Source organism: Epinephelus lanceolatus, chromosome 1 (assembly GCF_041903045.1).
Source record: "Epinephelus lanceolatus isolate andai-2023 chromosome 1, ASM4190304v1, whole genome shotgun sequence".
NCBI lineage: Eukaryota > Metazoa > Chordata > Actinopteri > Perciformes > Serranidae > Epinephelus > Epinephelus lanceolatus.
This window is the reverse complement of record NC_135734.1, coordinates 38,956,353-38,971,731: the sequence shown is the minus strand read 5'-3', so window position 1 is coordinate 38,971,731 and position 15,379 is coordinate 38,956,353. Positions and strand designations below refer to the sequence as shown.

At 40.3% G+C, this 15,379-nt stretch overlaps 1 protein-coding gene across 1 annotated transcript in view; it reads left to right on the top strand.

Moving 5' to 3' along the window:
* Positions 1-15,379, top strand: part of LOC117257486 (metabotropic glutamate receptor 4-like) — a 284,509-nt gene that overhangs the window by 145,165 nt on the left and 123,965 nt on the right. The window contains exon 3 of the mRNA XM_033627717.2: positions 3,420-3,636. Within this exon, the coding sequence (XP_033483608.2) occupies positions 3,420-3,636 (217 nt within the window). The remainder of the gene's footprint in view (positions 1-3,419; positions 3,637-15,379) is intronic.

Sequence of the window (15,379 nt, the reverse complement as noted above, 5' to 3'; positions counted from 1 at the left end):
TGCATTTACAAAGTGTTACTATTATAAAAGCTACTACTGCGTACCCTGTAGCAGTGGATCGTTTTTTATCAAAGTAAGATGCTACAGCGAAGACAGCACATTCTGTGGTGTGTACAACAGGCCATGCTAAGATGTGTTTATGTTTAGCAAGTGACCCCTACTCATGAGGCTGACATGCTCATCGCCTCAGCTTGTGAACTGAGCAGCCTGCTGCAGTGTGAGGGAGCACTGAGGCTGGGTGTTTAAAGCCTCGGCGGGGGTTCAGGATCAGTAGCTTTGTTTTGAGTCTCGAAAGGAAGGAAGCTTGTTGGATGTTGTCAGGCCTCTCACTGAAAAAATGGTTTTAATTTCTACTTGTCTCCAGGGTTGAGAATGTTTTGGAAGCTCATGATTTGATGTGAGTCTTTGGTGTCCGATTAGATTCAAAATCGATTCTCGACTGAATGAATAGCAATTTTAGTCTCTGGCTCTCTTCGGCTATCCTCTGTGCTCAACCATTTACTGGAGTCCTGATTCCACTGGAATACAGTATGAAATACAAGTGGCAATTAAGATAAATGGTCCACAGGCTTTTTATTTTAAAAAGTTAACTGCATTAATTAATGAATCAATTAATCTGAAAGCACCTCACAGTCTCCCGCCTGTGTTCGAATAACAAAATGAGGGGGTGTGCGTCACTGTGTTGTTTTAAACATTTTGTCTCCAGCAGCGCGACCTCTATGCTGCACCCTTTGCTCCAGGGAAAGCCAAAATACTGAGCGAGCGGAGTGCAGGTTTTTTTTTTTTTTTTGAAGTGAAACAGACTGACAAAGTTTTTTTCTATCCCACAGAGTTGTTTATTGTTTAATGCTGCCATGTTTATCGGTCAGCTGGTCTCATTTGTTTACATTACTGCTGATTGCTGCTCTGCTCCGTTGTCGGCTCTGCCAGCTCCAACCTTAGTCTCCGGGTGATGGCGTACAAAGTGTTCAGGATATACTTCATGTTCATCTCTCAAATGTATTTATGTAGACATTAAATTGAATTAAATAGGCTCATAGGCCTGTCATCAGGGTCTGAAATGAACTCCTGCCAAGCGCCAAATGCAGGTAGATTTTTTTGTTTGGCAAGTAAATCTCAGAAGGCTGTCCGCCACACTGGTGGGTAAATATTTGTAACAAAATACTTATGTGAGTAAAACCATTCTGAGAGTTTCTACTGCATTTTGGTGTCATTTAGGGGCTCTGCTGCTCATAGGTTGCTCCTAGGCCTGTGGATCCCAACTGGTTCAGCCACTGGGTCCAGATTTCTCCTTAGTCAACAGTTCAAAGTCCACACAGTTTAATATATTCAGCATCATACTTGTGTTTGGCCATGTTGTCGAGCTAGTTTGCTGTCTCTGTCAAGTAGCTGTCCGTTAGTCACTCACTCTACAGCAGGAAGCAGCACTTCAAAATAAAAGATATGTGCCGGAAATTCACTGTACTTGACACATTCGCGAGTCACTTGGGGTCCATTCAGAATGGACCCGCGACTCACTTTTGGACTGTGACCCACCAGTTGGGAACTACTGTCCAAGGCTGTCTGTGTCAAACAAAGGCAAACAAACACACGTGCGTCTAATTGGTGCCATATAACTGACCATCTCAAGCTCAGTTTCTCGGCACTGTTTACCATATGGGACATCAGCCGATCCACTAAACTATCACTCACCACTGGTCTGCTGCTACCTAGTGTTGCGCCCATACTTATGAATGCAGTGAAATATTAGCATGGAGGCCCTGTGTCTGAATCAAGACGTCAAACTCTTGCCTCCCACATTGTCAGCAGCAGCGCATTAGCTTCACTTTCCGTTCTTACCTTTCACAATAAAAGCCCCAGTTATATACAGTGCATCGCTGTGTACCAGAGGTAACTTATTCACATATAGACTGTGGTGATGATTTGCTTCAGATTTGGCTCTGGCCTCTTTTTCAATTTTGTATCCAACGTAGTACCTTTCTATCTTAATTAAATGTACTGGAAAAACATATATATGACACAGAAAGGCATTTTTTTATTTTGGCTGGTCAAAAATATGCTTGATTTTTTTCAACTACCAGCCCCCTTAGCAGGTGTATCAAGAAGTTAACTGACCTTTACATTACCCGTTGTGTTTACATGCATGTTTGTCTACCTAAGAATGTCACCAACATGAATAAACAGCAGGTTTTTCCAGACCATTATTGACTTCGGCACAGCGCTTCTTTCTTTCTTTTTTTTTGTCTCTCCAGCCCGCCTACAAAGAAAAATTAAACAATACTTTACAGACAACACAGCATAGCTTACTGGTAGCCTGCAGCTGCACTTTTGGAATGAAGAGGCAGAGTCCTGACAGTCGTTACGTTGCTCGTTTTACCCTCCAACAGCTTCATCGCATCTTCCGCATTGCAGCACATCTAAGCATTGATTTCTTTCCCCCCACCCATACATGTCTCATTTTTCTTTTGTCAAAGATAAAACAGACAGTCTTGCTTTTGGAGCCAAAGAGGAGTGATTAAAAACCAGAGCCCAGCTTTAGTCGCTAATGTTAGAGACCACAAACCAAGCCAGAAATCTTTGTGTAGTCATGGATTTAGACAATTACAAAATTACTCTAACATCACTTAAAGAATATATCAACAATTAAAGGGCAGTGTCTCACTAGGAATGAGAAAAACGCACCCACGCATCTTTATCTTCATTATTATAATCTTTATAGATCACTCTTAAAAGTCATTCAGACAGCTGCAGCTGTCCTCACCAAAACCAGCACAGTGGATCACTCACGTCTCATTTCTCAAATCTTTACACCATGGTCTTGTTTGTCAAATAATGGACTTTAAAAAAAATACTGTTTGTCTACAGAGCTCTGCATGTTCCAGGGCCAAAATAAATTTCTGTTCTGCTACATAATGAACTGTTCAGACCTCTCAGCTGGTCTGGGACGGGCCTGCTTCCTGTCCCCAGAGTCGAAACTAAACACGGAGACGCAGCGTTCAGTTATTCTGCTGAACATATCTGGAGCAAAGTCCCAGAAAAGTTAGGGTGCAATAAATCTCAGTACTTTCAAATCAAGGTTTAAGACTTTTTTGTTTGCTGCTTCCTTGAATTAAATTAAATGTGGGACTATTTATTCATATCTTGCACCGCACTGTATTCCCCTGTTTAATCTCTTTTTCTGATTTATCTTCTTTAATTTCTGTGTCCTTTTATTTTGTCTTTTTATATTGCTTCGTGTTTCTTTTCTATCTAGTCTCAATGCCTTTATGTCTTATGTCAGCACTTTGAACTGCCTTGTTGTTGAAAGGTGCTACACAGATAAACTTTCTTAGCCCTAATACTTTTCACTCCCTCCCAAAACTATTTCCACTGGAAGCTACTTGAAGCTCATGCTGTTATCAATATTCTTTCCTGTGCAGATACCCCAGGTGAGCTACGCCTCCACAGCTCCAGAGCTGAGTGACAACACCCGCTACGACTTCTTCTCACGCGTGGTGCCTCCAGACACCTATCAGGCCCAGGCCATGGTGGACATTGTAAAGGCCATGCGCTGGAACTACGTTTCCACAGTGGCCTCAGAGGGAAACTACGGAGAGAGCGGCGTCGATGCTTTCATTCAGAAGTCTCGGGAGGACGGTGAGTACACTTGGCCTCATATATCATTACTGCAAGTCTAGCAGCGGGCGTGGGAAGATGTTACCCAGTGCGAACATTCTGTATTGTAGAAAATCGGTAAAGCTCGAAGACATGCACGCAAAAATCAATTAGTCAGGTCAAATGTTAGATTTGATCCCAGAACATGCAAACAGCCAGAGGTCGATTACAGACTTTAATATCTACCGTCACAACTCGCAGGATATCTATTTGTTACACATTTGCTTATGATGTGGCTTTAAAGCTCCATTAGATCCAAAGATCAGCTGCAGTCTTACACAACCATTAGTCACCTTCTTCTCCGGCTGTGCAGTGAAAGAAGTACATCAGCAGGAGTTGCAGTCTCCTGTCAGTGTCTGCACTGGACCTGCTCTGCCACAGTACTGCTGTATTGTTATTAAAAATGTATTTATTGATCCTTTATTTAACCAGCAAAGCCTCATTTTCAAGAGTGTCCAGGCCAAGATGGGCAGCAGTAACAATGAGTTACAGACACACAACAGAAGACGGAGAACCACAAAATGTGCCACAATAACACAGTTTTAAATAAATGTGATAATCATAAATAACATTTCTTTTACTATGAAAATTACTTGACAGTGCTCACAGTTCTTAAGACAATCAGGTATTAACTGTACTGTACTGACACTACAGGTCAGAGTTATGCACACAAAATCAGGGCTTTACCTCTACTTTCATTTCTAGGCCCACTAACATATTTTTTTTTTAGAAATAACATTAATATCATGATGTGATTTTGCCAAGAAGGTCATGCTCCTGGATCAACATCCCACATCACATTCCAGGACCAACATTGCAGTCAACCAGTCACAGCCCTCTGACATCATCAGTGTGCTGCTCCTGTGCTTCTTTCCAAATTCCCTTGTGCTTCTTCAGAGCTAAGCCAGTTTTCCAATTTGACGCTAGCACTATTGAATAAAACCCTCAGTAACAACGAATAAAAGCCTTATAAGCTACTGCAAGGTTAGTGAGTTAACTTGCTAACTACTGTAGGTGGGCTACGTTTTTAATAGAAGATTAAAAAGGAGGGAAAAATGTGTTAAGTGCGGGTATTTACAGCTGAAAAATTATATTATCCACAGTCTTTGTCAATTAATATTCTAGCCTATAGCCAAGCTTACTTGTTAGCATAGCCTACCTATGTAGCAAGCTAACTCACTAATATTCTCACCTATTGGCAAGCCTACTTGTTAGTATAGCCAACCTGCGTAGCAAGCTAACCCTTCAGTAGCTTATAAGGTTTTTGTTCATTGTTACTGAGGATTTTATGAGCTACTGCAAAGTTAATTAGTTTAGCTTGCTAACTACATTGGCTATGCTAACAAGTAAACTTGCCAATAGACTAGAATAGTAGCAAGTTAGCTTGCCAATTAGGTAGCCTATGCTAACGAGTATGTTTTTAAATAGTCAATTTGAAAAAGGAGGGAAAATGTGTTAATCACAGGTATTTACATCTGAAAATTATATTATTATCACCACTCTCCGTTAATGAAGAATATTCTAGCCTATAGGCAAACTTACTTGTTAGCATAGCCTACCTACTTAGCAAGCTAACTCACTAACCCTGCAGTGGATTTCAAGGTTTTTGTTTAATGTTATTAAGGATTTTGTTTAATTTTACTAACTTACTTTTGGAAGCTTAGCTCTGAAGAAGCACAAAGAAGCAGCACACTGATGATGTCAGAGGGTTGTGATTGGTTGATCATTGGTTGAACATTGCATGTTGGTCCAGGAACGTAATGTGGGATGTTGATCCAGGAACATGTCCTACTTGGCAAAATCACGTTGTGCAACATTGATATCACCCTTTTTAACAGTGCAGAGACAGATGAGAGTGCTGTTAAAAACTATAGATTAAACATGGGAACTAACACAGGACAGGAATGCATTGTGCTTCATTATAAGGACACTGAGACGTCTGAGCAGGAGCTGCTGGCTTGAAATGCAACACAGAATTAAAAATCTTCTAATGGAAGCGACTTGTTGTGTGGATCAATTTGTTTCTACTTTACCAGACATTTCTTTGATCCAGCACTCTCTTCATCAGGCACAGGGATGTGCAAGCCTTTTTTCCCCTGTTTTTCATCATTGGGTTGCCACGGTGAGGATATCTTCTCATAGTTAACTAATGATGACACCTGATTAATCTTTAAAGATTATTTTTTGGTTTTTGCCTTTATTTGACAGGACAGATTAAGCATGAAATGGGCAGAGAGGAAGGGGGTGACATACAGCAAAGGGCCACAGGTTGAAATCAAACCCACAGCCGCTGTGGTAAGGACATTGCCTTTGTACATGCGCTGAGCTATGGGGCGCCCAATGACGACACCTGATTATTGATAATGCTGGACATTAACCAAGAAAAGACATGACATTGTCTTTAGAGTGCTGAATTAAGTTACTGCTAATGCAAACCAAACATTTCCTTCTGCTGCGGCTTCACATTCAAAGTATTTCACCGTCAAAACAAGAGCTGACCTTTATCATGAAGTAGTCACAGGAGATGCATTGTGTTTGTCAGTGAGATTAGCACTACAGCTATCGTTCGTGACAAAATACTAAACAAGACAACAGTCATTTTCAGGATGTGTTGACAACAGATCAGTTTGAAATATGCCAGGGAGCAATGGAACAGTCAGGAGCAGCCAGAGTGAGCTGTTAGATGAAGAGCTGCAGGCGACCGACTGTGCACTTCCAACTTCTTAGTGATGCAACAAGCTCCTTTTACTTCCAATGTTATCAGGTTTCCTATTACCATTGGGTTTAAATCAGAGATATTGCCAAATAGGCACTTTTGTTTTTGACTTTGACACCAAATCCTCCGCCTGTCTGTTAACTCTCCTTACTCTCATGACTTGAAGGGAAATCTGACTCCTGCTACTCTTTGCTGCAGCTCTGCTGCTGCTGTACGGAGCAAACACTGGTTAAAATGTGAGCTTGTCTGCTTTGTTGATGACAGTTGAAAAAGTCTGGTTTTCTCTGTCCAGTGTAGCAGGGTATTGGCATCTTTCAACCCTTTGTTTTGGTTCTTCTGCCCAAACACAGACTGTACATGTTTGAGTGCCATGGCTCTCATCACCCGACCCACCAATATAAAACTGCAGGCAGCCATTTCCTAACAAGCTAAATGAACACCACCTGCCCAAAAATGACACAGAGCTGAGTTGAACTAGTTTTTGCTCAACCTTGAGCAACTAGCAGACGTTTTCTGAGGAGTTGGTGAAGATTGACTCCAATGGGTTGCTCATTTTGCTTTGAGTCTGCTGGATGTGTATGTAGGCAGTTGTTTGCAGCAATTAGCCTGAACAACATGATAAGTTGACAGTATGCTAGGGTTGTCTTTCAGAGTTCGTATTGAGTTTTGGAGTTTTTATTTCACCCAGTCATCAAAAATTGCTTCTTACACCAAATTAAGAGTACAAAACACATATGCTTACATATACCGAACCAATTTAGGTTTCAGGATTGGAACCATGTCTTTGCTATTATCTATTTAAGCAAAAGACAAAGATCCCTATGTGCACAGTTGTGCTCAGGAACATTATGTTTAGCCTTAGAGACTAGAAGGTTTAATGGCACCCCGGAGGAGGGCAGACTTTGTTTGTTGTGTAACAATGAGTTTCATTTTACATGTTATTGTACTGTATATGGAGACATATGGGATCTACTTTTCAGTAAAATTACTTCTATTTATGTTGATTTGATTGGATTACCATGAAAAATAAGAATTATTTTTTAGAAGGAGAACCTTTTTTTGGCAGTATTTGTTTGCCAGGCCTGGGATAGAAGGCAAAGTACTTTGTCTGGAGACTGACCAGTAACAAAACAAGTACTTTGGACTGATCACTGCAACATTATTGTGATGGTGTCTTGTAAACCCACGAGGGTTGGGCACATGTTTGTGTGCATGACATAAAATAAAAATCAATTCAATCAGTCATTAGAAATGGTTTTGATTTTATTTCAAAACCATTAATCCCAGTAACCCAAGACGAAAACCAACATCTGACAGACCTCAGTGTGTTTAAAAAATCAACTGTACGGGTTCAGACAGCCTTTTGTGGTAGAGAGAAAAAAAGAGGCTGTATTTAAGAAATAGAGCTTTTCCCATAAATATCACACAGAACACAATTTTTTCATTTGGCCCTCTGTTCAAGGCTTTGTATCCTCTTCCTTTTGTGTTTACCCCAATCCAACAAATTACTCTATTGAAGGAGTTCCAAGGGAGTTTGAGTGTTTTGTTTGGCAAAGTACGAGTGTAATTAAAAGGACGAGACTTTAAGGTGCCTCGGTCATGTCTCCGGCTTGCACCGTGCCTGGACAGAATGAGACCAGCTTGGCTGTGGTTGCTCATCAATTATGTCTGTCACTCTCTGAGCACTTAATCGCCTGGGCGCAAGTCAGGGGCTGCTGAGGGATGGGAAAATAAGTGATGCCGGGTAAAACATGTTAGGGATTTTATCAGGGCTGAAAAATCAGGAAATGCACATCTCTGCAAATTCTGATCTATCTGATGAGTCAAATACATTACCTAAGGTCTGAGGTGCAATTATTTTAAAGTGTCATGCATGGGTGAAACAATGAAAACACTGCTAATAACCTACAGTGTCACACATTACTTAGAGATTATATTCAGTGCAATCAAAGACAATCCATAACAGCGCTAAATGATCATCTCCACCTGATGAGTTGTGCTCCAGGAGAGAACTTTAAAGGGTAAATCCATGATTAATGTTGCTTTTTGTCCAGTTTCCAAATCATGGAACTCGTTTGCTGCCTTAAAAAGAGGAAACGAATTATATGCACATCACTTAAAGATGCAAGGCTTTTTAAAACCAACATTAATGAACAACTAATACCTGAACACAATCCAAGTCGCACATTTTTTCAAATAAACAATGCTTTGATCCCACTTAGCTGCCTTTAACATTTCCATAAAAAAAAAATCCTTATTTTGCAGAATAAACAGCAAATATACTGCAGTTAAAGATTTAACCATTTAAGGTCCACTGTGTAAAATGTAGAGGCATCTATTGCCAGAAAAAGAATATAATATTCATAACTATGTTTTCATTAGTGTCCAATCACCTGAAACTACATTGTGTTTTTGTAACCTTAGAATGAGTCGTTTATATCTACATAAGTATCTACAGTAGTCCAGAGCACACAAATCAAACACTGGCTCCAGATATGGCCATTCGTATCTTTCCATAGCTCTCCTACACATCTGGCACATGGGAGAAGTTTTAGTTACAATCTGCAACCTCACCATTAGATGCCACTAAATCCTTCACACTGGACCTTTAAGATAGACTGAGTACATAACAATCTGTAGACTTTCTAGGCTTACAGTATTTTATATTCACACAGTTAAGAAACTTGGTATGAATACTGTCAAATGTAACTTCCTCAATACTCTCCTTGTATATTAACCGAGTGTCTCTTTTATAAGTCTAGTTGCAAATTTACAGAAGATTATTTATTAATCTTTGATAGGAATGGCTAGTGGATTAATCGATTAGTGAAAAAGTAGAAATATTCAGCAGATATTTTTGACAATTAATAAGTAGTTTTAAACAAAAACCTTCCCATCCCAATCAATAGTTTTAAGTATGATTTTTAGGATTTTCTGCTTTTCGTCCCATCAGGTTGGTCAAGCACAGTTCAGACTTAAGATTTGTGGCATGATGAAATGAAATGGGCAACAACTTGCAATTGACCTATGGCTAAGCCACGCCCCCCCTTCACTCACTCAGACAAAATATCAACATTCAGTGACTGGCGCTATGGCAGGTGTCACAGTACACGGCATTTCACAGGAGGGAAATGATGATTTTTGGGGACATAACAATCAGATGTCATTGAGAAGTAACCAAAAGGGCCTAAACTATGAATTGGAGGGATATATTAATCATTTTATTGTGGAGAAGGTCGATGAAAAGCTTAAATTACAAGCCCAAAAGCCAAAGGTCCCAGTGTAAGCGGGATAAACCACATTTCGTTGCTGTCGCCATCAAAGACAACAAGTTAAAGTGCCACTAAAGTTAAGGTTTTTGGCTCAGAATATGAGAAAAGGATAACAGCCTTTTTACCATCTTTACCAAGAGTGTCTCTCCGTTAATTTGGTGCTACAGTATTTACACTGAATCATTCAGCATAACGTTTGCCAACCTTTGTTATCTCTGCGATTACAGATAAGTTAATGAAGCTAAGCTCCAGAAGTTAACGTTAGCTTAACTAGAGCCCTTTGGACAACAGCTAACAATGATGTACGATCACCAAAGTACAAAACTAGAACAAAATAGGCTAATGAACTCCCAGCAAACAAGGTGACATGATGAACAACGCAGCTAGGATCTACCGTTAGGCTAACTTTAGCTAACGTTAGCTAGAGATGTTAAAGATAACTTTATATTTCTTTCCAGCAAAGTGACAATATGTTGCCTCAAACACGATGTTGACTTACCTTAGAACAGATGTAGACATCATTGTTAATCTTATTCACGTTGAGTTGATATTGTGGTCTAACGTTACCACACAACTTTATCCAAAGGAGACACTTTTCTCGGTTGACATGTGGTTTAGGAAAGGGTAAAAAATACACCCCGTCGCCCAGCCTCTCAGGATACCTTGTGTCGGAGTTGCATGTACCCCATGCACACCGTTTGACCATTTTTAAACTTCAAATCTCAGAAAAAGGTCATTGAACCGAACGAAACTGACTTTCTGTAATGCATTTCAATGGACGTCCAGGCAAAGACTGTCCGAGTGTATTGGAATGGCTATACGCACTGTGATTGGCTCATCGTGTTTGAGGGCGGGGCATATCCATAGGTCAATTCGCTGTTCCTAGGTTCTACCATCGGTCACACCGATGCTTTTCAGGCCTATTTTGTAGCTGAATATAATTTGTAGCTTCTTAAAATATGAATGAGGATAGTGATAGTGAGATACTGGCTACAGTTGCGTTTGTAGTAGTGATGAAACAGTGAAAAACAGAAACAAAACGAGCATCTGATGGACTGTATTCATGATAAATATGCCACAATAATATAGGTAAGCAGTGCCCATTAATTAGTAAGAATGTGAGCAGCAGCAGCAGCAGAGACCCACCGTCCGACTCCCACAGCAAGCAAACATGCCGTCTGTGGTCATTTTGAGCCAGCAGACTTCACTACAAGCCGATTGGCTGTTGGAAACAGGTGACCAGCTTTTCGTTCTAAAACCAGCTGTCAGCGACTTGACCAGCGGAGTTGCAGGTGACACCATCAGCCGGCTTGAATTGAGCTGAAACCGGTAATTTCACACCACTGAAACTTTTCTCTGCAACATTCTCGAAAACAGTTTGGTCTTGTTGTAAATCTTTGGTATGAACTGGACAAAACAAGGAATTTGATGATGTCACCTTGATAGGAATATGGAATTAAGTTTAGGGCTGGGCAGTTTATTGATATTCTATCGATATGAGACTAGATATCTTTCTAGATTTTGGATACTGTTATATTGTTAAGTGTTTACTTTTTCCTCAGACACTCACTGCATTACCGTGAAGTGTAATTATCTGAGCTTACCAGACTGTTCTATAATTTGCCTTTGACCACTCAGTCATTATATCCACATTAGTGATGATATTTTTAGCAAAATTCTCATGTAAATATTTTGTTAAAACATCAGTAGTCAACCCTGCAATATTATGGAAAAATCAATATTCAGGTGTGTGATCAAAAATATTGTGGTGCACTATTACCTTCATTTTTTAAAGAACGATTTATCAAAAATATCTGACAAATTATATGAAAGTAATCACCAGGTGTAACCCTTATGTGCAGTACCTTGCATAGTGGCGTTCTTTGTAGTCAAGAGAGACTGATTATCATATTGTTTTTTTCATAAAAAAATCCAGCTTTGTCGTCATCCATCATAAAGTTCATTCCAGGTTTGTTCCATTTTTGAGTGGATAAACATCTTACCAATCAAAACTTATCAAATTAAATCAAGCATGTTGCTCTGAAAAATCAACAGATGTTGGTTATCACATATTTTCCTGTGAAGTGATCGGCACCGAGTTTGATCTCTTAATTGAAATGTTCTCCAGCAGTGTCCTCAGGCAGTATTTATTCAGTCTAGTGGAGAGATGACGGCAGAAGATGAAGATCTTTCCAAGAAACACTTTTATTAACACCTAACAAAAGCTGAGTTAATCTTCAGGGTAGCTGATTGGTGTTTTAAGAAAGGCAGGCTTTTTTAATAGAGCCGCAGACACTGAACTTACGTGATAGCAATTTTTTTGTAATGACATTTCTTGGTAAAAAAAAAAAAAAAAAGGATATAAAATCTCGCAAATTCCAGAAATGTTCAAAAACAGCAAGTTCACATTTCACCCTCAGAGCCAAGCATTATGCTGAGGGCACAGTCTGGCGAAAACAAACTTCAGTTTTGGCAAAAACAAACGTTACTGGCCCATAAGCTGCCAAAACAGTTCAACGCTAGTTCACCACTTACACAAATGCTTATATAAAGTAATACTTAAGATTAAGTGTGAGTGACCAATAAGTGATTAACTAAGACGTATAATTATGTAACATACACCACATCTATATCCTGCAGCAGGATATTACATCGTTTTATTTCACTGCATATATACTGACTTAATTCACTGTTGTACTTGCACACTTACTTTGCATTGTTGTGAGCAAAGCGTACCAAGAAAATAAGCCGAAAAGGCAAATTATCTGAGTCAGCTCCCACAGCAGACACAACCCTGGCAGCCCAGCAGCCACCTGCTTGGAGTTGCACCAGCACAGCTTTCCCCTCTCTCCCTTAAGAGCGCTAGAAAATATAACTGAGTACAATATGGGTAAGAAGCAGATGATGAAAGGTAAATATGAATTCCAGGTGGGGGTTTTTTGATCTCTGCTTTTGTATCTTTCTTCGCTGGCACACAGCGCCTGGAGCTGGGAGTCAGTGGCCTTCAGTGTTCCCCTTCTCGGGGTGTTTGAGGCCGAGCAGCTTCTCATCTCTCATGCACTGACCCTGGATGTCACTCTTCCTGAAGGGAGATACGAGAGCAGATGTAGGATGCACAGACATGGAGGAAGAAATCCCTTTGCTTTGAACAAACCACTTTAGGAAACATCAGATGTGTGAAAATGTGCAAGAGTCTTTTGTCCTTCAGATGTTTACCCAGAACCTATCCTATTGACAGTGTAATACACTTAAATTAGAGTGTGGTGTGTGGGATTTTAAAAGTGGCATTGTACAAAAACCTTTTCTTGACCTTTTCTTTAGTGCCAGTCTAATAGACAGCTTTCCTGGCAGTGTGCGTCTTGTAATTATATTTAAATGGTGAAGAAATCACAGCAAACAGCAGGACAATGAGCACTTATATCACCAAATAATTTAGTAGGAGCATCTTAAGTGATGTATTCCTGCCTGGTATGGACACAAGATGCTTTATTTCTTTAATTTTCAAAGGGCCTGTTTTCTGAAACACACGCACAGTTTCTGAAATGGAAAGTTCATAATGGTTATCTGGGGTCTACTTAATGTTCTCTCACTGCTTGCTACTTTGGTATTTATGAATATAGGATTCTTTTTGAGTGCAGCCTTTTGGAAACAAACAGGACACAGAGAGAGGCCAGTCATGTGTGGGCAGGAGAGTCCCATCTCTGACTGCAGACAGCCCCTCTCTGCAGAGATGTTGATTACTGTGGAGCGTGCCCCAATAGATGTCATTAATCAAGTTAATGAAACACAATGTCAATAAGAACCCTAACAAGATTCCCCTTGCAAACCAATGGCCTGCCTGACATCAACATGAGAAACCCTGCTAATGGAGTAACTGGCATCCCTGTTTGACGAGGAGGATTACAAGCATTAGCCACAGAGTTTGGATGAATCAGCGCATGTGGGGAATGCAAAATGAAGAGGAAGAAAAGGGGAACACAAACAACTCTGCATTGCTCCTGGGTGATTTATTTCTAGATACCGAGAACAGACAATATTAGACTGGGTTGGGGTTATGCCTGGCAACAGAAAGTACAATACGAAGAAGAAGTTGGAGCCTAATTATACTGTATTAACTGATTCTCACAAAGAAAGATCTTTTGGGTTCATCAGAAGTTGTTTCTGTGAATAATTTATTAAGGATAAAACTGGCAATATTCTACATGTTTTCTCATAGTCAACAGATCTATGAAAAGACCAAAACCAGCAATGTGTTAGTCTGCTGCCACAAGCCCATTCTTACTGAAGACGCAAATCTCATCACTTCTTTTAAAGGGCTTTATAAGTTCCTAAAACAACTGGGTAATGCCGTTTATAGCAAGTGTTACTTAAAGGTTCAGCATGCAGGATTTAGGGGCAACTACCAGCAGAACAATGAACAATTCATAATGACCTGAAAATGAGAATCGCTGTGTTTTCGATACCTCAGAATGTGCCATTTATATCTACACATGGAGCGGTTCCTCTTCCATGGAGTCTGCCATATTCTACAGTAACCCAGAATGGAAAAATCAAGCAGTGGCTTTAGATAGGGCCATTTCATTTTCTTATTGTAGTTCTTAAACATGCCTGACACACGGGAGAGTTTTCAGTTCTGCAACCTCACCACTAGGTGCCATGAAGTCCTACACATTGGACCTTTAAAAAGAAATTGTGGTAAATGGACCTGTGGACTTTCATAGCGGTTTTCTAGTCTTCCGAATACTCAACGTGCTTTTATACACTCCATGTCACATTCATCCATTCAATCACACAGTCACACACTGGTGGCTGAGGCTCCCATTCAAGGTGCCACCTGCTGCTCAGTAACCATTCACATGCTCTCACACACTGATTGAACAGCCATTGAGAGCAACTTGGGTTTCAGTATCTTGTCCAAGGATACTTTGACATGTGGACTGAAGGAGCCCGGGATCGAACGCTGATCTTCCAATTAGTGTACGACCTGCTCTACCTCTGAGTCACAGCTGGCCAGTGGATTTGTTGGGGAATATTGTCAGCCGCTGATTAACACATTCAGTATTTGGGGTTATAGTTAGAGTTTACTTGCCGTGGTCCAGACCTTTGAATCTGATAACTCCACCGAGTTGACTGATTCGTCTGATGTTGTGACATGAAATTGCGGTTTCTTGGTTAAAATAAATATCAATTCAATGAGTGCCACAGGGGTATTAATGATTAGTCAGTCGACAAGATAGACACGGCTATTAAGTGGGGCTGCCCCCCTGAAAGTAGAAGATTCAAATCATCAGTCAGAGACCCCTCAGTCGACAGAGAGTCTTTGTTTTTTTGATTAATTGATTAATTTTTTTTTTTTTGTCACTGAGTGTGCAGTGTACTACTACTACCTTTCAGTCCTGAGATTTAGCTGCAGGGTGAGCGCTCGTCGCTGTCATGCTGTTCTCTGGTACAGGTAGTTGTAAACCCAGACCCAGGGTGAGTCTGAGTGAGGCGGAGGCAGGAAGAGAGACCTTTTCTGGTCAGGCTCTGAGATAACGTTATTTTCTGACTTCTGCTTAGAAATGTTGAATGTGCAGCTCACAGCATCTTAATACAACACAGTCGCTGTCTTTTGTTGTCGTTGCAGATTTCCTATCTGTTTTTAGCGCAGTTAGCACGCATTATCTTGGAGGGCAAAATTGGCTTGTTTTCTATATTATCTAAGTGTCTGATTGTCATGCACCCTTACATGTGCCCA